Below are 19,924 nucleotides of genomic sequence, written 5' to 3' on the forward strand. Positions count from 1 at the left end.
TCATTTCATTTCATTTCTCTTTCAGTTCAGTTGTTGAAGTGCTAAAAGTCTGTTCAGTCTATTCTTTTCCGTTGGCACGTGGTGCCCGTCCCGTGACAGTAAGGATAGGGGCTTTATATCTAAGTCTAGTTCTTATTTGGCTGAGAATGGCCTGTTTTGGGCTGAAAACTTGGATCTACATGCTGATCCAACCTTTTTACACTGATTTTAAGAGGCTATCATTGGTGAGACCAGGTGATGTGTTCTTTTGATTCAATAACTGTTGTCTAGTCTCAAGTATTTGCTGCATTTATGTCCGTAGCAGTGCATGCTTTTGGACGCCGTTAAAAAAACAATTTGCTGACTTGTCTCCTGAAAATAAAGCTTTTCTGATTTATAATCCAAGAGAGCTCATTGATGTGTTGGGCTGATTCATAATCTTAGTGAGGCTTATTGATGTTTTGGGCTTACCTTTTGAAGTCATTGGTTTCAGATACTGTTTTCTGGCAACAAGGAGTCTTTGAACCCAGGAAAAATCTATATTCGACTGCATAACTACTCAGAATCAGTGCTAGCTTTAAAGCACTTGAAGGCAGCTTATGTTGGTTGGTTACATGTGCTCTTTGGAAGGTTTTCTTTCTTAGGTTTTATATTTTAATTGAACTTGAAAAAAATAAAATAAAATGCTAAATATGTCTGACAAATTGACAGGGAGATTGATTTCTGTACGGGGTACTGTTGTTCGGATGAGTGTGGTCAAGCCTTTAGTTGTGGAAATGCGTTTCTCATGTTTAAAATGTGGCCATGCCATGGAAAAACAGTTTCTAGATGGTCGTTATTCACCACCAGCATCATGTGGAATGCATGGATGCAAGAGCAAAACTTTTCAGCCGAATAGAACCCTTGTGAAAACCATCAATTTTCAGAAATTGAGGTAAAGTAGTCTAAATGCTTGAAAATTTTGATTTAACTTTTTGTGGATAAGGATGACCATTTATACTTTCTGGACACCCATTTATGCAAATGTCGAAATACAAGTCTGCACCTTAGCCGTTTCATCAATCCTGAAGTTTTTGTACCAAATGGAGAAAAGAAAATTAAAAGTGTTCCTCATAGCTCTCATAGACCAGTACATACTACACCTTGAAGAGTGGTGGTCTGGTCTTCAAGTGATATGATACCTAATCATGAGGTTTTCTATTAGGGAAGACATTGCTAAACAATGCAATGAGAAGGTGAGTTTTATTGAAAATGTTATGGGATGCCAGATGTGTACATTCCTAGTAAGGTCATTGTGTTGTCCTATTGCTACCAGCAGAAGTCCCTTTTGGGAGAGAAATTGTTGTATATCAATCTTCCTTGGTCCAAAAAAGTTCTTTATCGATTTTGAAAACATAAGTTGCATCAATCCTTGATACATATGTCCTTGGCTTGAATCTTTGACACATTGAACAACCATCTGATCAAAACTGCTTACAATCCATGCAATTTGTGCTGGAGTCCAGTGTTGTTAACGTGTTTTGTACGCGTTCGAAACTTACAAAGCGTTTCAAAACGTTTCTGGCGTATGAAAGCCGTTTGGATGTGTAGTGCTCTTTGTCTCTTGCATAAGATGGCATAGGTGATAGGCCCTCTAGGTTTAATGTACGTTGTTAGGATGTACGAAATGATCTCGTAAGGTCTCATATTTTTCCCAAACTCCTCTCTAGGTGATATTCAAGTCTGCTCCATATCCAGCCAAACAAATGTCATCTGATGAAGATGCGCAATTGAGAAATAGTCACAGAGAGACTACGGCTACCTACAAATTGACCACTTGAACTTATTTGGCTGAATGACTCGTGTAGCATCATTGAAAGCTAGGATACTTTATGTGCGCAAGGAGGCACCATATTATAGCATGATTTCTCGTTTCTTTTTTTGTGATTATGTGGGTCTCTGTGTTTCTTGTTTTTGGAGGTTTGCTTCTGGTTCTTTTATCAGGGGTTTTTGGCTTCATTTTAATAGTGAAGGACTACATTATTCCAGTAGCAACTTGTACGTTTTGATTTGCTACATATCATGTCATTCATCTTGTGTAGGATCCAAGAGCTATCGGAGGCTCATGGTCATGAGGAAGGACGCATGCCGAGGACTGTGGAGTGTGAATTGACAAATGATCTTGTGGATGTTTGTGTACCAGGGGATGTAGTAACGGTTTGTGGTTTAGTGAAGGCTATCAATACTGACATGGATGTTGGAGGGGGTAAGTGCAAAGTACATGCATCCTGTACAGGTGGTAAAAGTTGGGTTAATAATGTCAAATTTGTCACATTTTTTGTTCTCTCTGGGAAACACCTTATTATAGGAATCTGTTTTCATGTTTGTTGTCTTTACTTTTTCTTTTTTGGTGCTGGCGCGGCAGGGGGGTGGGGGGGGGAGCTGGGTGGTTGGGTTGTTTAAGATCTTAACAGATTCAATCTTTAAAAGAAGGGGTTATTTTGCAGTAATTGATAAGTGACTGAGTTCGTCTTTTTGAAGAAGCAGATGTATTCCAGCTGCCAAATTATATATAGACTTCTGCTCAATGCAAAATCTGTACTTTGCTTAGGCTGGCACTCCAGTCCATTGTGAATGCTTTGCCAGATGGTAGTCTTGATGCCGTTACCTGCATCAAGTGTTGCATTTAACTCATTGGGTTCATGATTGATCGTGCTTTGTATCTGCATTGATACAAGTGTCCTTGAAGCCTTTTAGTGTTATGGACATGACTGTCTGTACTCATGCAGGAAAGCACAAAACAAAGGGTCAGAGTCTTTTTTACTTGTATTTGGAAGCTATCTCGGTAGTAAACTCAAAAAATCAGAGCACAGCTACAGAGGACCATGAGAATGATGTGAGGGCTGCGGCTCCACCAAATGCCAGAACTTTTAGTCCACGCGATTTGGAGTTCATTGTGAGATTTGCTACAGAGCATGGTCCTGACCTGTTTCGACAAATTTTACATTCAATATGCCCATCAATCTATGGACACGAACTTGTAAAAGGTGCTTGACCAGGTCAAAATTTCTTCGTTGTGAATTACCTTAGTTTGTTAAGGCTCTATGACATTTTATTATCACTTGGCTCACACATTCTTATGAATTGAAGTGTTTTGGAATGTGGCTTTGTATTGTAGGAATGTAACATGTTTTAGGGTTTTTGTTGGGTGCAGCTGGTTTAACATTGGCTTTATTTGGAGGTGTACAGAAGTATGTACTTGATCAAAACAAAGTCCCTGTAAGGGGGGACATTCATGTTTTAATAGTAGGTGAGCCGATTAACCTTGCAATCTTATCATGTATATATTGTATAGTTGATCCAACAAGATTAATAATGTATCTAATGTATAGTAATGTATCTAATGTATAATAATGTATCTAATGTATATTTGATCCAACAAGATTAATAATGTATCTAATGTATATTTGATCCAACAAGATTAATAATGTCAGCTCTTAAATGTTAAGGGGATCCGGGTCTTGGGAAAAGTCAACTTTTGCAAGCTGCCGCTGGAGTTGCACCTCGTGGAATTTATGTGTGCGGGAATACCACCACCACAGCAGGACTGACAGTGGCAGTTGTCAAGGATGCTATTACGGGTGATTATGTATTTGAGGCAGGTAAAATATCAGTACTTATGCTACTTTGCTACATAGAATTGGGTATTGATCACGTGAATTGTTAGATAGACTTGGGTAGTGATTACATGAAGGGCATATACAACATTCTGTATGTTTGCAAGATGTGATTGGACTATTTTTCTTCTTGTATCAAGGCACATTCCCCTCTGATGACTGTGCTTGGATCAGTGCTGTGTTTGAACATGTTGTATGGTGCTGCCAGCTTCATTTCTTTAATCCTGAAGTTGCTCATGCACCTCTTACATGACCTGAAATTATTATGGTGGTTTAAAGAATTGAATGCCATAAACCTTGAAATAATGGAGACTGCTGCTTTCTCTAAATGCTCCAGATTTTCAGCCCTTGTGATGCTCTCAAGGGTTCACAGCAGTACCTAACTTTTCAGAATAATAAACAGCACCTGAGAAGGAGAAGATTTGGTCATTGACTACTGAGGAGAAGGTCCACTGCATCCAAGATTCCAAGCCCATGTATAGAAATGAAATGAAATGTTATATTAACGTCTTCAAAAGGCCATAGTGACCTATGAGACCAGAAAGTTACAAGGTGGTGGATCTGATACAAAGTCAGAGTAACAAAATAACCTAATCAACAGTACAAAACAAAGATATATATTATGGGATTCTAGATAGCTGCAGACAAGATGGCTATACGAAATACATTGCAGGATATGTATAATATAAAAGAATATTGGAGACTATGGGAAGTGCGCATGGACTGATTGACTTAGATGGATAGTCACAATGGCTAGGGTCTGGTGCATTTACATGTTACAAGGCAGGAGATGCTAGTACAGCGGACTACCTGTGGGTTCTCCTACATAACTCCGCTAATCTCTGGGTGACTGATTGGTGTGGCAGCTGATTATGCATATTGTAAGTAGGTATGGGTCAGATAGAAAGGCTATCCTCACCTAGCTCTCGGTATCCTGAGTATCACTTTACATGCAGACTTGTCAAGTATATTGCGATGTAATGTGTGATGGTTTGATCACACTAGACCTCGATGGCTCTCTACAGGAACTTATAAACAGTCTGACAGGGGTGGTACATATAGGGTACTTTCCCACATCCAGCGGGGCATCAAGGGACTCTTCCTCATTAATGAGTCTCTTGGCAGGCCAAAGGCTTCTACAGTTAATGGATAGAGTGCAGGGCACATGTCGACAACGGCATAAGGTGGGAAAACTCGAAGAACATTGAGGCTATGATGAAGTCTTTGATTCACCTCTTTGAGCATTGTGGATGGCAAAGTGTATGAGACCATGGATCGGTTGATTGAGAAGCTGAAGGGTTGTGTCCGCGATAGGTGACTTGTGTGTGAAAGGTTAGACTGCCTACTACTCTACATGGTTGATCTAGACTCTCAAGGAACAAGCAAGAGAAGGACAATAAGGTGAGCAATAGCTTTTGAATGGTCTTAGATAGTTTGGTGCTGCATATAGTGATCTTTTGCAAAGTCAAGAGGCTAGCTTTGCGAGAGAAGTAGCACCTGTGGGATACCGGGAGGTTGGATCTGCGCTTTGGTGGGATGCAAACGGTCCTTAGTTGCAGCAGTTGACTATCTGCATCCTCTTATAGGCAGTTGCTTGAAGCAACTTTGGTGAGTGCACAGTTGCATTGCCTTGAGGAGGAGGAACTCCCTTGCAGTGCAACTTGCAAATGATATGGCGTCATTGCAATTTATAGACGATTGACAAGGAGAGGCCAAAGAAAGCAAGTTCTATTTCTGCATGGGACTAGGCTCAGCAATATCTGTTTGTCATTGGATTGATATTTGAATTTTGGTAAGGCTGAGCTGGGCCCGAGGCTTGACCCCAGAGGAGTTCACTGATTTAGCTTCACTCTTAGTCAGGCACCTTACCCACTATTGGGCCCTTTTCATTTGGGATTCTGACAGTTTGTCTTTAGTATCTAGATTCTACACTCTCCTCCCATTTCTTAACTTGGCATTTTGTTATGCTGCCATTATATACTTGCTCTGACTAGGAGAATGTGCAAGGTGGAAAGGTACATAGTGTACGGTAGGGAGTACGTAAGGTATATACTTTTGCATAGAGAAAATGTTAAGGTACGTATCAGTATGTACTATTTTCTTAAAAACTTGAAATGTAGATAGATTCTTCACAAACCTGTTGGTTATGTATCGATTACACAGTGTGTGCAATGAACCAACTTCATGGATTAGCACTATAGATTGAACACTAGATAAGACCCTTAAATAATTACACGGTACCCTCGTAGTCACGCCTTGAACACTCTCTGCAATAGCAGGTTGCTCTCTATAATAAACCAAAGAATGGCTGCAGGCGATTCCAAAATGTGAGGCGTACACATGCCATGCTGAAGATCAGGATTAAAAAAGCAAAAGGGTTCCGTATGGACGTACTGTGCCGTCCGGATCCATACTCATGTATGGATGCATATGCAACCCTGGGAACGTGTTGATGAAATTTTTTTTGTTGATGTGTCTGAGTTGTGGGCTTTACAAACCCATGGAATTTCCACAATATAAGGACTTGCTATCTTGAACCTTGTAAGTGAATTGCTTCAATAACAGGTGCTATGGTTCTTGCTGATCGTGGCATTTGTTGCATTGATGAGTTTGACAAAATGTCTGCTGAACACCAGGTTATTCCAACTTCTTCTATCACCTCTAGGCGCTTTTATTGGCCTTCTGGTACCAAATATAGATGCCCAAGCTTCCTTAAGTTTGTTATTGACTTTATTAACAGGCATTGCTAGAAGCTATGGAACAGCAGTGTGTTTCTGTTGCGAAGGCTGGATTAGTTGCTAGTCTATCAGCTCGGACAGCTGTTCTTGCTGCAGCCAATCCAGTTGGAGGTCATTACAAGTATGTCTTTGCATCTTTTGAGTTTGCTGGAGCAACCTCAGCAAGTTTGTTACCAATGTCAGTAGGCTGCCTTGTTGATGCTAACTTATTTCTGATTCCTTATTGTGCAGCCGGTCAAAGACGGTGAATGAAAACTTGAAAATGAGTGCTGCTCTCTTATCTCGATTTGATCTCGTTTTCATCTTGCTGGACAAACCAGACGAGCTAATGGACCAACGCCTTTCTGAACACATCATGGCAGTAAGTCAGGCTGTGCACATGCATATGGTGCCTAACTAAAAGCATTGGTTACTCGTGTGGCCAAGGCGTTCCAGCTCATTCGTATTATAACAGCTTCATGCAGGTTCTGAGGAACGCTATAATGCTGCAAAACAGTCTCGTAAGCCAGCTCCAAATCTCAGATGTTTGTTCTGATTGTGCTCAAAGTCAATTTCCAATCAGTTGCTTCTTTTTTCGAAGTGTATCGAGCTGCAAATCAAAGCAGTGGTGGAGGGGGTTCTAGTTTGGCTGCTAGACTGAAACTGCACAGCCAAACCGACCGCGATTTCTCACCTTTGCCAGGGCCTCTTCTACGAAAATATGTTGCCTACGCAAAGCAGTATGTCTTTCCAAGGTCTTTCTGCTAACCCCCTAATTCTCTATGCCAATGTGCACTATTTTTATGCTGCCTTTGCATTGGAATTACGTGCAAAAAACTGCTAAGCTCTGAACTGATAGAAGTGGACTTGCGAGGGCAGAATGTCAGATGCTGCTGCAAAGGAGCTTGGCGACTTTTATCTGGAACTAAGAAAACACAGCCATAGCGCAGATGGTACACCGATTACAGCCCGACAACTAGAAAGTCTTGTACGCCTCGCAGAGGCACGTGCTCGCCTGGAGCTAAGGGATACAATCACTGAACAGGATGCCAAGGTACGGCTATGATTCCCATTGGAGTCTGTTATGTTGTACTTACAAACATCGACTCAATTTGCAACTGTGATTAGGATGTGGTTGAGATAATGAAGGAGTCTTTGTATGACAAATTGGTGGATGAGCATGGAGTCTTAGACTTTGGCCGGAGTGGTGGAATGAGTCAACAAAAAGAAACAAAGAGGTTTCTAAATGCACTACAGAGACAGTCAGAAGTCCAGCAAAAGGCTACATTTACACTGAGTGTATGTGCTTCTTTGTTGTTTTGTAAATTTAGAAGCAAATTATCTGCTGCATACTGATTGTCTTGAGGAAGTGCATTGGGTACAGGAGCTTTGCTGCCTTGCAGATGACATTGACCTGCGTGTTCCAGATATTGACGCTTTTATTGAGAATCTGAATGCTGCTGGCTATCTTCTTAAGAAGGGACCTAGAACCTACCAGGTGGTCTTCATTCTTGAGTGTCAAGCTCCCTCTTGAGTATCAAGTCTTGAGTTCCCTCTTGGTTATCCCAGTTCCCTCCTGAGTACCAGGTCTTGAGTTCAAGACCCTCTGGAGAGATCTTTGAGGTCTCTTGGGATTGTTCCTACGACGTTAAAACTTCTCTTCTTCTTCTTCTACCAATGATTTTCAGCGCTCAGATTTGAGTTAAAATTTCCTTTCCCCGCCGCCGGTAGACTTGCTGTCAATGTTCCATGCATTGAACACCACAATGTTCTTGACCAAATTGTCTGCTTAATCTGTTGAGCTTAACGTCAGAAATTAGATCAGTATGAAGGCAAGCTATCAGGTTTTCTTCATGTTAGAACTACTAGTTTATTTTCCTTGACCTGCATACAACTTGTCTATGCTCAGAGACTGACTTGTAAAGGTGCATAAAGCCACCATAGTTTCTTCTTGGATTTCCTTCTCTGTGCATTAGACATGCAAAGACACTGTTTCATGAAAATCAGTGGCATTTCTAGAGAGGTCAGCTAGTTTTTGGTGCCATGGAGTGTTGCTGAGTCCTTAATTGATATTGCAGGTACTTTCATCCTCATTTGCAGGGACACAGCGTGGCAGCCAGCTAAGATCTAGAGGTTGATATTCCAGACTCTAAGGTTCAACAAGGAAGCCTTGTTGTTTAACGGAAGAGGCCACAATTCCTTCCAAGAAAGGGCAGCTTCTCCATGGAGCTGAGGAAGCTGTACATACATAAAAGAAGTCGAAACTTATAGATGAAGAGAGTCTTGCACTTTTTTTATTAAAGTTAAAGACCGTTATGCCAAATAGGCCAAACAGGTGGATCAATGGTTGCGACCTGTCATGGTTTTACCTTTTACTAGCAAGTTGTTGGCACTCCCTTTTCGGCAAAAAGGGAGGGTGTACAGCAGAGAAGGCCTTTATTTCTTCTAGCATCACTCTCTCTTTGCTCTCTCTCCCCCTCTTGAATAACACGTCTTGAGTTCAACTCTCCTCGTTGGATAGGTCTATAAGCTTAGTCTCTTGGGATTGTTTCCTACGATGTTAAAATTCTCTTCTTCTTCTTCTTCTTCTACTTCTCTCTACTTGGCACACAGCAAATTTACAATGAAAGGGATAAACATTCCGGGTTCAGTTAATCAGCTTTGTCTGCAACAGTTTGCAGATGACACCGATGCCGTGATGAGCAATGATAACACTACAGTGTAACATTTCTGGAAGTGCCTAAATACTTTCTATGTAGCAAGTGGATCAGTGATTAACCATTCCAAAACAGGTTTTAAAGTATCTGCAGGGTCTGTGCCAAAGGTAGTGCTTGATGCAGGTTGTTAACAGATAGAAAATGAACAGATTTTCAGGTTGCTAGGCATACCAATGGGCTTCAATGTCTCTTTCTTGCAAAGATGGGAATGGGTTCTTGCCAAGATCAAGCAAAAGATAATCAGATGGCAGGGACATCAGTCCTCTCTGTCTAGTAGAGCTTTTGTTCTAACTCACTACCTGCTCTCTTCTCTAATTTTCTGTCTTGTTGCCACCCTGCTAATTCCCAGCTTCAGAAAGATTTTGCCATGTTTATGAACTTTCTTTGGGTGGTGATTTGGATCATCACAAAATCTCCTCGGATACCTGCCGCCTCCCAAAAGCCAAGGGAGGACTGGGCCTGCTCAACCTACAAAAGATGGCTACCAAAATGTCTGCCAAGTGGATTCTGAGAAGCCTGAATTCTGAGGACTTCTGGGCCTTGCTTCTAAAAAGAAACATCAGCAAATTCAGGCTCCTCTCTTACAATGCTTGGAAAATGTACCACTCAGAGATCTTATTGTAACTCCCTGCAGATTTATACCCTATGGTTCCAAGCTTACCTGCAAATTCTGGAACTCATGGCAGGATGTAAAGCACCACTGAACAGTACCTCATTCATTTATGTCTACTCTTGTTTTTACAAGGTTCCATTTGGTATGGTTGCTTTGCTGACAGGTTTGGATTGCCCCTAAATAGAAGAGCTCACAAATGCTTCAAAGCTGGTCTTACTGCCTGGGAAGATTTGTTCCAGGGGGCTAAAATCAAAGATGCTGCTGCAGTGCATCTCAGTTCAGTATCTCAATTAGCGATGCTACTTGGTGTTTGGAAAGACTTCACCTTTTGCTTTCCAAAATTCATCTGCCAACAAAAGGGCTTCACAAAGGTTGGCATTGCTACCAAATGTTTGTTGAGATAGGCATGGGACATCCCTCTACACCTCATTTCAGTTTATGTTGACACTTTAGTATATTTGCTGTAAACACAAGAATGAGCCAAGTCTACCAACCGTGTTATATCAAGGCCTATAAATAAACCCTTGTGTTGTACATAAAAATATGCTATGCAATATGATATCCTACTTTTGTGTGTACATCAATTTGTCCCTTTAGTGATCGTGTACCTTTTATTATTTGTGTGTAGCTCACTGTGTAACAATGGAGTCTTTCACTTTTAAGCCTCCTTGAGCTCTTTTCCCCTCCCGATCCTTACAACTGGTATCAGAGCCAGTGAGCACCATAATTAGCTTAGCAATCTTCTCCTCATTCCATAGATATCCCATTTGTGCACTCTCTACTAATCACACAGTCGATTAGAAGCTGATTAAGAGCCAAAAACAACTTATTTAATCGGTTGTTATCAGCCCACTCAAGGGGAATGGAGTTAATCGGAACCTACAGATCATCTTCCCACGTCAAGAAGGACCTTCTTGTATGCTTGGAGAGCTTTATAAGCTGAAGATTTCAACCTCTTGCCAAATCGACGGTTTCTGCTTGCTTGAGTTGTTGCACACTCTCAAAACAAATTTTTCAAAGGCATCAAAACCTTCTCTTGCAACCGACGGTCCGGATTCAATCTCACATAAATCCTTGATCTTCGGCCTTGAATCAATCGGCTTGCATGGATGATTTCGCCTTTGCTAGTGTCCTCCATCTGCGGTGCTTGATCGAGCTGCAACACGATTTCGATTTGCCCATCTAGTGGACTGCTCTGCTCGGTTCTGTGCCAACCTCGCCATTTTCTGTGTAGTTGATTTCTTTTCATTTACTCTTTGGTTTCACATTAGCTTTTAAAGATTAGTTTGGCTTCATTTAAAAACCTCAAAAAACAAGTGCTCAAGTTGTTCAAATTTTTAGTCTCGGCTCCGGCTTCTCGGCTCGGCTTCACTCTCAAGCCACACAAAGTTTTCACTCAGCTTCGGACTTCGAGCTCATCAAATTCAAGGGTCGACTTCAATTTCTTAAACGACGCCACTCGAAGCATCAAATTCATATGGCAATTTTTCGTTGACTTGCAGACCGTTCAAGAGCCCACAGCGGCAGATTAATTTTGTCTACACGACGGTATTCTTTTCTTTTAACCACACAGTGAAGAGGAGCTTCACACAAGTGAAGAGTGACTTCACCTATTGGTCAAAATATTCGTGTTGTGTATATTTAATAAAAAATAAAATAAAATTTGGGTAAGAAGCTGCTGTAGAGAGAGTCTCTCTGCCGGTAAGATCGAGACCCTTTGCATTTGGAACCACTTTGCATCATGGGAGAGAAAGGGATTGAAAAATTCAATGGAGACGGTTTCCACACTTGGTAGACCAAGTTGCGAGGATATCTTATGAAAAAGCAACTATGGTCTATTGTAAAACCAAGAATAAGCGAACCATCCACTTTTGTTGTAGGCACCCTCACTAGAGCCCAAATCGCACAAGCACAAGCTAAAGATGAACATACACTCGGCATAATTATCACATCATTGCATGATAATTATGTGCATTTTACAGATAGCCGTACCACTGCAATCCATGCATGGGATATTTTGGAACATAACTTAGGTGCTAAACAAAAGCAAAGTAAGATTAACTTAAAGAAAAATCTTTACAAACTTACTATGCTTCAAGAGGAGGATGTTTCAAGCCTCGTTAATAGACTAATGAGCATAATCACGCAGCTCACTTACATTCAGTGCCAAGTCTCGGAAAAAGATCAAGTCGTTGTGTTGCTAAGTGCTCTACCTGAAAGTTTTGACAACATAGTAACAATCTTAGAGCAAAAGGAACCCATGCCTTCTCTGCAATATGTTACAAGGAATCCATGAAGAAGAAAAGAAAAATAAGAAGAATTTTGAATCAGTGGGAGGAGCTTATTTTACATCATCATCATCATCATCATCTAGGGCGTCATCATCATTACCTAGATTAAATAACAAGAAGTGTTATGAGTGTGGCAAGCTTGGACACTTCTCCAAGGACTGCTACAAGAACAAATATTGTAGCAATTGCGGCATCAAAGGTCATCCACCATCAAAGTGCCAAGGAAGCAACAAAAATAGAGTCAATCTTGCAGAAGAAAAGGATGGAGATGCAGCTCAACAGGAAGAGAATTGTCTCCATGTGTGTGCCGCTCCCAATTACTTTTACGAATATATTGATCTACTGTAAAATGGATAGTCTTCCACCTTCTCTGTTTAAGGGGAGGACTTCTTAGTCTGTGTGACACCATGTAATGAGACCACTCAGTCTGTGTGACTATAGTCTGTGCGACTACCTCGGTCTGTGTGACCATTAGCTTGTGTGGCTTTAGGTCTAGATTCAGCTTCATTCAGTACAGTCCATGCCTAAGGGGAGGATTGTTGAGATAGGCATGGGACATCCCTCTACACCTCATTTCAGTTGATGTTGACACCTTAGTATATTTGCTGTAAACACAAAAATGAGCCAAGTCTACCAACTGTGTAATATCAAGGCCTATAAATAAAGCCTTGTGTTGTACATAAAAATATGCTATGCAATATGATATCCTACTTTTGTGTGTACATCAATTTGTCCCTTTAGTGATCGTGTACCTTTTTATTATTTGTGTGTAGCTCATTGTGTAACAATGGAGTCTTTTACCTTTGAGCCTCCTTGAGCTCTTTTCCCCTCTCGATCCTTACAATGTTGCCCATGAAATTTTTTCAAGCTTCAAAGATAAGGAAGGGGTATATGAAGACTTGAAGAAGAAACTCAACACTAAATGGAAAATCAAGTGGAGCAGCAAACAATGGCCCTATAGGTTTAAGCGTTTATGGGCCTACCCCCTCTCCATCAAACACCGTACTCTCCTCTAGCTTCTTTTGCATCAAGGGGTATAGACAGGTTCAAAAGCTTTGAAGTGTGGAATCAGTAATGGCATGTGCTCAAGATGTAAATGCTATATTGAAGATACTTCCCATCTATTCTTCAATTGTAAAGAGAATAAGCAGTATTTGTCTCCCATCCAAAAATGTTTTTACTTTTGTACTCAACAAACTTTGGATTGCATGCATGTTCTCTTAGGTTGTAGCAAGGGCCTGCCTCGTCTATAAATGACACGGGGTCTAACTCAAGGGATCTACGGCTGGCGCGTTATCGGCGGGGCGGGGAGGGCTTTGGGCCGTTGGATCGACGCAGCAGGGGGAGCAGAACTTATATAGTACTGCGGCTATGTACGTTTCAAGTAATCGTGACAGGTGGGTTGGATAGGTATTGTGTGTGTGGAGCGGGAGGTGGCGAGGTCAAGTCGCGATGCGGGCCTAAATTTTTTGATATCCAAAGATGCGATCAACGGTGGATTGAACATCCACCGTAGATCCCTCGAGTTTATCCTGTGACGCTTATAGACGAGAAAGGGCCTGGACGCCCCACTTTGGAACATTTGGAGAGGTATAATAATCTGGACGTGGTCTCCCACTACTCACCCCATTGGGCTCCATCAAGAGCTGCTAAAAGCTGTAGAGTCTACGTGCCGTCAGGTTAAGGATGCCCAAGAACAATCCTCCTTCACTTAGCTTCAAAGGTCTCTGAGATGGCAGCAGTGGAAGAAACAAATTCCCCAAATTTTTTCAGCCCAAGGTTTTACATGCGAGACACTGATTTTAAATCCCCCATGATTAATTGTAAGATGGAGCTGCTCGCCCCCTTCCTAATAGCTCTGCGTTGTATCTTCCTTTTTTCCATCTAATTTTAAAGTTCTACTTTCTAAAATGAAAGAAGTTTTCTTTAGAAAAAGATACCCTCTTTATTCTCACGTACCCCCCTCCCCTCTGGACTATTTGACACCCCCCTTGTCAAGTGGGATCAACGGTCCTGATCTTCGGACAATCTCGACCGTGCGTTTATTATTAGGAATTAAAAGATTCCGACTGGTTGAACCCCCGTGACTTGAACCCACCACCTACCACACCGGAGACCACGGCTCTTCCATTATGCTATCGGGCGCTACTTGAAATGGAGGTGAGAATGTTCGGTCGTATAACAAAAATGACGGGGTGAGGATCATATGGTGTTCACTCGGCGATCACTTTGAGATACTTGAGGTCACACCATGATCACTTTGAAATAAGTGGGTTCATAGGGTGATCACATCCTGATTGGAATTCACATGGAGATCACTTGCGGTCACTTGATGTTCACATCAGGTTTACGTGGAGTTCACTTTAATTGTGATCACATAGTGATCACTTGGGGATTAATCCGGCAACGGATGGTGCAAAACCCATCCCGGCACCCCCAATCAATAGGGAACGTAGATCCCACCTGACGAAGGGGTGTCAATTAATCACGAGGCCCCCCTCCCCCCTTTTCTGATGCTCTGTTGCTTGCACACATGTTTGCATGATGTCTGCAATTGAGCAGCTCCAACACTAGCAACGCGTACCTAGACCTCTGGCTACCATCATGCTTGTGTTTCCAAATAGTCATCTGCTTGCTACCATAGCAGCTAAAATACGCGTATTTTATTTAGAATACACAACGTTCCGTATTGAAACGTATAATACGTCTCATAACGTTTTCTATTCTAACGTTTTTTTTGTTGAAAATTATGTATGCTATGGCTTAATATTGAAGAGTCATTAAGGAGGTCCATGAACCGCTAAGTTGACGTATTTTATTTTCGATTCTCAAAAATACATATAGTATGCGTATTGTACATCGTCGCGTATTAAATGTCCCGCTCGTACCGTAGCTACTATGCTTGCTACACCCACGACCCTGCTCCCATCCCCTTCACGCGACATAGAGATAGCCTATACTAGCATCACAAGCGCACAAGAGAGAGAGAGATAGCTTGCCTCACCCAAGTTGTCCTCAACCTCCACCCAACACCTATTGTGCCTTCACTGTAGAGTAGGAGACCCAACCCCACCTCCTCATGCACTTACTCCGTATGCATTCGTAATAACCCGCATGCCCAGTTAGAGAGACAGAGCCTTGGGCCTCTCCATCAGTTAGAGAGACAAAAAGCCTTGAAAGTTGGGACTCTCCATCCCTCTCTACCCATCCTGACCTATAGAGGGTCCCCAAACGTGAACCCCATAGGGCATAGCTTAAACTACCAATGTCTAGAGCTTTGTTGGGGGGTTCGTGGAGTTGAACTTGGGAACACACCCTCTCCAACCTTAACCAAGCCTCATATGCTCTAGTTTGTCTAGTCTTTGTCGCTCTCGTAAAAAAAAACCTTGGCCTAGTGAAGACTACCCCAAGATAAGTGTATGCTCCACAATCTCCTGACCATAAGTGAATGTAGGTGTTGATCTCATGGCCCATTGCGGTGTGGTGTTAAACACCATAACCTTAGTTTTACCAAGGTATAAACACAATCCACTATCCTCCGCAAAGCTATGTAATGCATCCAAATGTCGTTGCATACCCCTGGTGAATTAGAAATCAACACAATATCATGTAACAACAATGGAATCCATGTGCCATGTCCCTGTTAATTGGGCACCTTTGTCACCCTCTCTTTGGTATGTATATAGATGAGGTAGGTTTTTTATTACATTGACAGAGTACATACCAAAGAGAGTAGGGGATGACATAACCTTGTTTCACTCCAATAGTGGAGTGAACTAAATCAAATATCCTTTTTGAAGTGCTTACTTGTCCCATCATTGATCTGTAGAGAGCCATGATCCTCCAAATCAACTCATTGAGCACTTCCACTTCTGTAGCCTTTGCATCAATCTGGCTTTGGGCACCATGTCAAATGATTTCGGCATAGCTACAATAAATCCGTCTTCCATGTGCTCTGCCCTCCTCAATGAGTGTCAAGATATGGTTAAGAGTGGAGAAGCCTCTCCAAAAACAGCTTGCCTCGTTGCTCATATGCCCTCATTCTGTGCCCATCCACTCAACTGTTGCTTAAGAATAGATGCATACAACCGTGCTAGTTTGTGTCCAATCATAATAGTATGGTAGAACCTTTGCCAACATATCTCTAGCATGTAGAAAATGCTCTGCCATAAGTCCATCGTTACCATATGCGCTGTTGGACTTCATCCTATCAATGGCCGTCTTTACCATCTTAGTGGTAAAGAAGGTACTCGTAGATGGACATGGCTTAGGAGGATCTAGAAGGGGTGTTTGTCTAGGGATCGTATATAAGGAAGTTTCATACTTACCCCACACATTAGGGAAGTAATGACTGGGGAAGGGGAGTGCTCATGAAAGAGACGTTATGCCTCTCCCGAGTCTCTGCTCAAGAACAGTTGGTATAAGTCTTGCTTAATTTGAGCTAAAAACACTAGCCACGCTTCGTCCGTCCCCTCTTGCGTGGTTCATGCACCATGTGGAACGATCCTTCTCCTTTGCTCTTTAATAATAAAAAATCATCTCCATGGCTCGCAGGGATGAGCAAGCTAGGTACATGTGGGTGAGATCGAGAGCAAAGATTGACATATATTTTTACATTGCTATGTGCTACTTTCCCCTGAGTACGTCAGTATATGCACCACCTAGAGGACAATCCCCCTTCTCTATTTTGGATGATGACATATTGGAATTCTCTAGAGATGGTGACATTATCATTCTAGGGGACTTCAATGCTAGGACTGCCCATCATCAGACAATATTTTATGATACTTCAGAGGAGATGCTGAGAGAGCTGGATGTTGCAGAGACGGGCCTATCTAGACTATCACAGGATGGGGAACATACTGAGTATGGACGACACTTGATAAACATGGGGGCTGCACATGGATTGACCATCTTGAATGGCCTACAGAGATTTCCCGTTGCGGGAGGTTTCACATGCTTTCCACACAGACATGGAGCCAACACAATGGATTATGTCATGTCACAACCAAGCCTCATCTCTAGTATCCAGGATCTCATAGTTGGGCCAAGACCTGTTGGGGTGGCAGTGGATCATGCTATTGTGTCACTGACCATCTCTTTCCAGTTTAGTGTAGCACATAGTCCACAGGTAGCAGCCCCTACTCGCTACACCTTCACGCGAGAGACGGATTCTGTATACATCGATGGGATCTACAGACGCATATGCACTGAGGAGCCAGGGAGACCTCTGGAGAAGCTTATTACTATACTGACACAGACATTACATGATGCAGCAGTAGAGACATACCCACACACCAAGCCTGAGCATAGACGCCGTTCTGGGAGCATGCCTCAGAACAACTGGTATGATGAGGAATGCCGCCAGACTAGAGCTAGACTTCAAAGGGAAGTGCTTTTCGGGGACACCACTCACAGACAATCACATATTGACTTTCGACGCCTAGTGCGGCGGAAGAAGAGCGTATTTTTGGCTCGACTAGAGCAGGATCTCTACCAGCTATTCTTGAGTCAGGACTCGCGTGAGGCATGGCGGCTCTTTCATGAGCTATCTCCCCCCCTGTCATTACTTCTACAGAGACTTGGGGTCAGTACGCATCATCTTTGTACACAGTTTTTGGACAACCGCCTCTTCCCGACCCCCCCGATCCATGCTCACACACGTGCTTTTTTCACTGCTGCTGAGATGGTGAAGAAGGCCATTGACACGATGAGGACTGGGAAAGCATATGATCATGATGGCCTGGTGGCTGAGCATTTCATGCAAGCCAGAGATCTACTAGCAGAGCTTCTAGCATTCATGTTTAACCGTGCCATGTGTGAGGGTTGCGTGATACTTGGAGCCTATCTACCCTTATACCTATCTTCAAATCAGGAGACCCTATGGAGCCTGGGAATTATCGCACTATCATGATTGGACACACATTGGCACGGTTGTACGCATCCATTCTTGAGCAGCAGCAGCTGAGTAGATGGGCAGAGAGAGAGGGAGTGCGTGTAGCTGGGCAGGTAGGGTTCAAGAGAGTTTTTTCTACTCTTGACCATATCTTGACACTCAGGGCCATCATCGAGGAGGTCAGATCTCGTGGGAGACGGATCTATTGTAGCTTTGTGGACTTCCGCAAAGTATTTGACACAGTACCCAGAGCTAGATTGATGCGTAGATTACAGGAGATGGGAGTACCCACAAAGCTCATTTAGGGGATCATGGCATTGTATAGATCAGTAGTAGGGCATGTACGCACCTCATAGGGTCTATCTACACCGGTTCACTCCACTATTGGGGTGAAGCAGGGCTACCCGCTCTCTCCTACTCTGTTTGGTATGTATGTGAATGAGGTTTCTTACTACATTGAGAGAGATGGGGATAGAGGTGCACCGCTGACAGGGACATGGATTCCGCTATTGTTATATGTTGATGATATTGTGTTGATCTCCGACTCTCCAGAGGGGATGCAACGTCACTTGGATGCTTTGCATAGGTTTGCCCATCAAAGTGGTTTGTCTGTCAACCATGGAAAAACCAAGCTCATGGTATTTAATACCACCCCACAGTGGATCAGGAGGTTAGCGGCCAAATTCACATACGGCCAGGAGACAGTGGAGTATACAGATGCTTACACTTGCCTTAGAGTGGTTTTTAGTGGACATTTTCATTGAGGAGAGCAACAGAGACTAGATTGATGAGAGCTCATTCGGCATTAGGTAGATTGAAGAGGATGTGTTCACAGGTTCAGTTTCAGGAGCCTCGGACGAAGCTCTGGCTCTTTGACACTTTGGTGGCTTTTGCATTGCTCTATGGAGCTGAGATCTCGGGGCCTTCATTGGATCATCACGGGAGGACATATCTCATTGATGGATGGGGGGCATGGAGAAGCCCCTAGTCTCTATGATCTCACGAATCATTAGAGCAAGGGCTTCAATACCACGTGCCATTATCCGAGCAGAGTTAGGTGCCCCCCCACTAGTGCTTGAGGCGCTCACCAGATCTGTCTCCTTCATGCACCACATGTGGGAACTTCCCAGAGACAGATACGCCCGCCTTGCACTTGAGTCCTCTCGACAGCTAACCATGTAGGGAGATACAACATGTTGGTATGGGGAGATGACATCATGGTTCCAGGCGCATGGGTTCAGTATAGACGGATTGCCCCCCTTCCAGTACTCATTGGATGCACCCTCCCTGACTCTTACACAATCCGAGATGACCAGGCTCATCCGCCAGGACCTGACTCAGCTAGACACCAGGAGAACATGGATACAGCCAACACAGGAGTTGGGCATAAAGATGGATTTCTAAAAAGAGCATCTTCTCTAGCTTACAGCGGATGATTTTGTGACGAGGCCCAGATACATGGACACCCACTTGTCTCATGGGATACGGTGTGCTATTTGCTAGATACACATATCTTCACACCAGTTGCGGATCGAGACTGGGAGATACATTGGAGTACCAGCAGAGGCCAGGGCTGGCCTCATGTGTGACATGGAGCCTGAGACAGAATTACACTACACATGCCACTGCCCCGTCTACTACGAGATACGAGGACGCTTCCACCGCTTGTTTAGAGAGGTCTTTGGACCACTCTCCAAAGTCATCAGGTACGAGGATCATTGGAGTACCAACAGAGGCCAGGACAGGCCTCATGTGTGACATGGAGCCTGAGAAAGAATTACACTACACATGCCACTGCCCCGTCTACTACGAGATACGAGGATGCTTCCACTACTTGTTTAGAGAGGTCTTTGGACCACTCACCAAAGTCATCAGGTACGCGGATCAAAGATGACATGGAGCCTGAGACAGAATTACACTACACATGCCACTGCCCCGTCTACTACGAGATACGAGGACGCTTCCACTGCTTGTTTAGAGAGGTCTTTGGACCACTCTCAAAGTCATCAGGTACGAGGATCAAAGATGCCTGTGTTGTTTCTGCTCAAGTTGCAC

At 43.0% G+C, this 19,924-nt stretch overlaps 1 protein-coding gene across 2 annotated transcripts; it reads left to right on the forward strand.

Moving 5' to 3' along the window:
• The first annotated feature begins 478 nt into the window (after nt 1-478).
• Nucleotides 479-10,260, forward strand: LOC147416766 (putative DNA helicase MCM8). 2 transcript variants are annotated; one of them, XM_086508070.1, is made up of 15 exons: nt 479-584; nt 691-913; nt 2,061-2,224; nt 2,748-3,005; nt 3,173-3,268; nt 3,468-3,620; nt 6,201-6,271; nt 6,376-6,494; nt 6,605-6,734; nt 6,828-6,873; nt 6,954-7,107; nt 7,232-7,406; nt 7,481-7,651; nt 7,737-7,850; nt 8,431-10,260. In XM_086508070.1, exons 2-15 carry the CDS (start codon nt 726-728, stop codon nt 8,488-8,490), a joined length of 1,899 nt encoding a protein of 632 aa, XP_086364196.1. In that variant the 5' UTR covers nt 479-584; nt 691-725; the 3' UTR covers nt 8,491-10,260. The 2 variants fall into 2 exon arrangements, with proteins under 2 accessions (XP_086364196.1, XP_086364197.1); XM_086508071.1 differs by having other exon boundaries at nt 7,780-7,850.
• The last annotated feature ends 9,664 nt before the right edge of the window (nt 10,261-19,924 follow it).

The sequence above is a fragment of the Adiantum capillus-veneris genome, unplaced genomic scaffold, assembly GCF_014529385.1.
Source record: "Adiantum capillus-veneris isolate H3 unplaced genomic scaffold, ASM1452938v2 Hic_scaffold_478, whole genome shotgun sequence".
Lineage (NCBI taxonomy): Eukaryota > Viridiplantae > Streptophyta > Polypodiopsida > Polypodiales > Pteridaceae > Adiantum > Adiantum capillus-veneris.

Bases quoted from the DNA above. Each gene is read 5' to 3' on its own strand.
- LOC147416766 (XM_086508070.1), top strand. From the start codon at position 726: ATGAGTGTGGTCAAGCCTTTAGTTGTGGAAATGCGTTTCTCATGTTTA. The intron at 6,495-6,604 runs GTATGTCTTTGC...CTTATTGTGCAG, and splicing joins CCAGTTGGAGGTCATTACAA to CCGGTCAAAGACGGTGAATG. The intron at 7,407-7,480 runs GTACGGCTATGA...AACTGTGATTAG, and splicing joins TCACTGAACAGGATGCCAAG to GATGTGGTTGAGATAATGAA.